This window comes from Anarrhichthys ocellatus, unplaced genomic scaffold, assembly GCF_004355925.1.
Source record: "Anarrhichthys ocellatus isolate YVR2014 unplaced genomic scaffold, GSC_Weel_1.0 scaffold3449, whole genome shotgun sequence".
NCBI lineage: Eukaryota > Metazoa > Chordata > Actinopteri > Perciformes > Anarhichadidae > Anarrhichthys > Anarrhichthys ocellatus.
The window spans coordinates 1-5,691 of record NW_022283423.1 but is presented as its reverse complement, the minus strand read 5'-3'; the positions used below and the strand labels follow the sequence as shown (position 1 = coordinate 5,691).

At 44.2% G+C, this 5,691-nt stretch overlaps 1 protein-coding gene across 1 annotated transcript; it reads right to left on the bottom strand.

Moving 5' to 3' along the window:
* Positions 1 to 172: 172 nt before the first annotated feature.
* On the bottom strand, positions 173 to 5,308 carry LOC116378942 (transcription initiation factor TFIID subunit 2-like). The gene is made up of 4 exons (XM_031840847.1): positions 4,032 to 5,308; positions 3,294 to 3,458; positions 3,004 to 3,106; positions 173 to 2,900 (listed from the first exon to the last, which is right to left on the bottom strand). The coding sequence occupies exons 1-4, from the start codon at positions 4,083 to 4,085 to the stop codon at positions 2,602 to 2,604; spliced, it is 621 nt and encodes a 206-aa protein (XP_031696707.1). The 5' UTR covers positions 4,086 to 5,308; the 3' UTR covers positions 173 to 2,601.
* Positions 5,309 to 5,691: the final 383 nt, after the last annotated feature.

Genomic DNA, 5,691 nt, shown 5'->3' with positions numbered 1-5,691 from the left:
GGGGGGGGCAATCACTTTTTCACACAGGGCCATGTAGGTTTGGATTTTTTTCCCCCCTTAATAATAAAAACCTTCTAAAAACTGCATTTTGTGTTTACATGTGTTATCTTTGTCTAATATTTAAATTTGTTTGATGATCTGAAACATTTAAGTGTGACAAACATGCAAAAAATTAAGAAATCAGGAAGGGGGCAAACACTTTTTCACACTTAAAGTGAAGTGCTGTTTATAAACTCTTTATTGATATTAATTAATCTCACCTAACCCGGCATGGATAGTCTCTCCACTGTTCAATACCCAATTTTGGTTAAGTCAAAATAAACCCATAATTCCACGTTAGATGTGAAAAAGAGTTGACTTCTACAGCCCTCTGCAAGAATGCAGGACAAAAATCCTGAATTATTTAATTTATTTGATCTAATTGTTTTATATCTAAAGCTTGGGAAACTGGGCAAACTAGCTGAAGAGGTTTGTTGTTGGACATCTAAGTATCAAGTGCATTGTAGTCTCGACGGCAGTGCCATGCATCTTCGTAAATCGATGATCCCAAAAACAAAGAAAGTCATCTCTGTTTGAAGTTAATAGGCACGAGGCCTCCTGTGGCTTTAATCTTAGGGGAACAACTTTGCAGTTTACAGTTCAGATAGCTTATTCAAAAAGTGACGTGACGATAGATACAAGCCGACGAGTGCGATGCAGGACGTGAGGCCCCGCCCCCGGGGGGAATACCACATTTTAGGGAGGCCCCTTGAGTGGGTGAGGGTGGCACAAGGGATAACATCAAAAAAGGTCTTAGGTTTGAGTTTTCTCCAGGTGATCTGGTTTCTTCCCAAAGTATAAACACTTGGGTGACAAGAATTGTGTTAAACAACGTAAATTACCCTAATTTAGAGACCCCACTACTTATGGCCAGTACTTATAAAATCATAATAAAAACTACAATTAAATGTTGTAAAATGCCGTTTAAAATATGTCATTGTCACTGTCGGAAACACGCCCCAAAGTATCTTGGCAGTAATGTTAAATGAATTAGTCTGACTGTTCATTGGGACAGGCTATAGCTATGGTGGTGTGTAATGGTAACACAGATGTTTTGAAGTGGGGTTGTAATAGCTACTTATAGATGAAGGTCGGAGCACCCCCAGTTTGATGTTTGAAAAAAAATGTTGAATGTCTTCCATGTAGCTCAAAAGTTGCCACAAAGTTTACACAAAAGTTTACACAAAAGCATCAATATTGCTCGTTCTTGTATTGCGTTCGGCACAAATATAAATAAAAATAAAATTGCATTCAATTTATTTAAAAAAAAACAATGAAATCAACAAATCTTACAAAACAAATTCCAGCGTAGAAAATATTAGGGCCAAATTCCTCAGTGAAGCATCCTTAATTCTCCATGAAGCTTGTAAATTCTACGTGATCTCTCGTTCCTCTACATTCATGTCATGGCTGGTTTGTATCTACTCTACGTTTGTGAAACCAACATTGTCTGGTAGCTTTCAGGAGGTTATTGTGTCTAAGAGGAATAAACCGTTTAAGCAGTTATTCACAACCGTCAGGGGAAATCTGGAGACAAGGGTTCCCGGGATGATTCACAGGTGTGGACGAGGAATAAATGCTGACAGGGACTACTTCATCAATGTAAGACTTTGTCTTTTGTTCATCGTATTTAGGCAAGGCAAGACTCATTTAGGAGGCTGATTAAACAAGAAAACCATTCTGTAACACTTTGCATCTCTATTTCGATACCCTAAATGGGTAATATTGAATTCTGCATGTTCTTCCCATTGTTTAATCCAAACAAGGAAACGGTGCCAGAGTAAACCCAGCACTAAATGCCTTTTTTATGGAGCTGGAGTCAATCTAGTTAAAACATCCTTGAGCACAAAAGTATCTTTCATCCTCAATGAAACAAAAAAATACGAGCATTACTTGAGTTTCAATTGTGCAGTACAAACTGGGGGGGAAATGCCATTTGCAGGATGTGAAAGACACCGGAGGGCCAGTCCAGGCCGAATGGTTTAATCCACACGAGTCATCATGGTTCCCCCTCAGAAGCCGCTCACTGAATGTTGGGATTGAGCTGTGGGGATGAGGCACACCAGAGCGGTGTCTACGTGAGGGAGGGAGGTTTTTGCCTGTTTGTGGAGAGAGGTGTGTGTGGTTGCATGCCTCAGACAGATTGGAAGCGGTGTCTAAAGTCCACACACTTCTGCAGGCCGTGTGTGTGTGTGAGAGGATACAAGGACGCCTCTGGAGGGTTTACCTTAATGACATTGCAGCCTCAGTTCAAAAGTCTGTGTTTCCGCTCTCAAACAAAAACGGACTGCTGCTTCTGCTGAGGAATTCAGCCCTGAAATATATCTGAGGAACACAACACTTGGAACGGCATCCTTTTCTTTCACACTTTGTCCACAACACTCTTCCTGTATGATGACAGCACTGAGTAGAGAATATTTAGATAAACTAAAAGCCTTTCGCGTTCTATTTTGTGTCTCTTTGCTCACCAGAGACGCACGCCTGCTACTGCAAGACGGATGTAACCAGTTAACGCTAACTGAACCAGTAGCAGTGGGAAGCCGAACTTTGCCCCCAGACGGTTTAGTCGGACAGAGACGGCGAGCGCAGGGACCTGCCGCTGGCCGGGCTGTTGCTGTAGGCGTGGGAGTTGTCCCTCTCTCTGTCCTTCTCCTTGTCCTTGCTCTCGTGTTTGTGCTTGTGCTTGTGTTTGTGCTTGTGCTTCTTCTTCTTCTTCTTGTGCTCGTGGTGGTGGTGGTGATGGTGGTGGCCGTGCTCGGCAGCGTGTTTGGAGGACGAGGACGTGGTCTCCTTGGGGAAGGACGGCACCGGCGTGGCGGGCATGGACAGCATGGACTGTTCGACTGACGGAGGTTCTTTACCTGGGAAGAGAAAGAGGGCAGGTGTGTGTGTGTGTGTTACCAGGTTATTGGGGGGTTTATTTATTTTTTGGAATGATCAGTGTGTGTGTGTGTGTCTGCTCACCTGGTGTGGAGGGCCTCTCTAACAAATTGAGATGATGGTGAATGAAGGCCTGACTGTCATGAACCGTCTCCATATCAATGTCTTCATCTTCCATTGTGTTGAACTACAACAAACCACAACTACACGTTAATTACCAGATAACGTGTTAACATCAAAAACAGATCATCATGACTCTTATACGTCTTTGTAGACGTTGCTATAAGAGAACATGTCAGATTTCAGTCAAACATTTAGTTCATTGTAGTTCATGAGTTAGCCTCAATAAAACAAAAAAACAGAAAGTCCGTTACCCTGATCTTGAAGCGCCCTCCTCGTGCTTCATCCTCCTGTTGCTGCAGTACCTGTCCAGGCTCTGGAGGGGAGCCCAGCGGGGTCTCAGCCTTCCTCTTCAGGCCCTGAGAGGGCTGGCCCACCCCACACACCCCCAATGAGACAGGATCTGGCTCTTCATCCACCTGGCAGACACAAACACAGACTTTAATAGGTAGTGAAATGGCTTACTCATTTGTCTTTATAAAAGTGTCCAAAATCCATTTTTGTTTCATTTTGTCGACCGCTGAAACCGACTATGGAAAAGCACCTCATTAAAGCCCACTCCCTTTAACCTGCTTCCATGTGAGACTTCTGCTGATAATGCTGATTCAATCAGCAGTCAGAGAGATGATAAGTGAGCCCAACGGTGATGCAATGGGAATGAGGTGCAGCCAAATACAGTTGGCAGCTCTACAGTAGCCATAATTACACAGATCCAACCTAAGATAACACCGATTTGATGAAGTAGTTACTATCCATGTGCCATCTGAAGATTTGTTATGTTGCATTAATAAATCACAGACATTCAAAACAGACCACCGTGCAGCTCGCTGATTATATCGCCATCAGCATAGAAACCAACGGAACTCAAGCTGCTGAATACGACCCGCCAAGAAATAACCTTTAATCTAGTTGTCAGTAGTTCACACTGTACAGTGCATTTCCTATTAACACTACACTAACTGTTCCGACGAATGACCCCCAACACCACTTACAGCCGAGTAGCTCATGCCCACGCCATGGATGCCTATACTGGCGGGCGTGTCCATGACAGCGCCGACCACCAGCTCGGGCTTGATGGTGGGGTTCAGGACAGCTTTCTTCTCCTTCAGGTTGAGCACAAGGCCCAGCTCTGGCAGGGGGAGGCAGGAGGGTCGAGTCAAACCAAACAAGGTGTAGTAGAGGTTCACGGCGTCACAGCGCAGCCGCCAGTCGTGGGAGGTGCCTGAGAAAAAAGGGTTCAAGTGAGGACAGTGGAATGGAGAACAAAAGGCAAGGTTGGTTCGATCAAATGAGGTAGAACTCACGAGGGCTAAAGGCTGATTGTGTCACTTTGTAACTGACCAGTTAACTAAGATAGCGATGGAGAGAAGACGATCTAAAGCTTTGTTTACACTCGCGCGTGGCATCTTAGCCTTTACAGCTAAGCGCATGCTGCTGGTTCTGTTATTCTCCGAAACGCCACAGGTACTGAGAAGAAGCAAGATGACTAAGATTGCAAACGGCATAAACCAACCTCCACAATGCTAAGGAGGGATTGCAATTATGTGTAAACTCATACCTCAAAGTCAAGTATTAAATGCATTACCACGAATTGTAGATTGAATATCCCGTAAACAATTACATTTGGCTGCACAACACATACTCAAATGTAGATTTTTAAGACCTTTAGAAATCATTTAAAATCATGTCGATAAAGCTTTTATCAGTGAACTATTCGTTACAGTCACGTCTGAGAAGCTCTGATTGCCCACGCACAAAGATTTGAATGCAGAGGTGCACAACCAAGCGCTGCGACCACACGCCGTGATTAAGTTATTTGTAATCTGGCGCTGTCGACATTTTTGCCTTCAGACACAGTCGTGGTGCAAACGACTTACTTTATAGTAAACCCCAGCCATTCATGCTGAGCTCAACGTTCTTCAACCACACAATTCATTTTGTCATTCCAACCGAGACAATGTGAACTAAATACGAGATAATTGGCTCTCAATGACATGAGGGCTAATTATCGCTATGACCATGATTATATGAGCCATTGGAGTAGCACTGTGTGTGTAGAGAGTTCAGAATGAATTAAACAACAAATATTGCTGAAGCTGACAATCCAAAGGCCATGCAGGCGCCGAACATGGTGGAGGGGGGACTGTGGCTTTGGAAGGAGGTTGAAATAAATGACTTGAACAGCAGCAGAACGCACGCCGAGTTTGTGTTCTTACAGCACCGACCTTCAGCCAGTGAAACATCATCCTGTGTGTGTGTTTAACACGTGGGGGGCTGTGGGTTATAGTTGGGGAGGGGGGGGGGGAGGGGGGGGAATAAAACAACCAACACATTTTCACAACATAGTATTATAGTTGACCACAATCTGGTCACTGTATTTAAACTGGCAGCACAGTCGGGCTGTCCAGCAGCCACCCACACCGACTGACCGGCAAACAAACGTTCACTGGAAATAATGATCATGAATATCTTTGGTCGTCCTTCAAGCTTGTAAGTCAATAAATTGGATAGCAAGAGCCCAGTGTCCTTCAGGAATATGGAATTGTGAACGTATACTTGTATTTGAGGTTTTTGAGATGGTGTGTATTTGGATTGGCACGCTGAGCCGTTATGGCCCGGCTGGCTGGCTGAGAGACACATAGGACCCCCCCC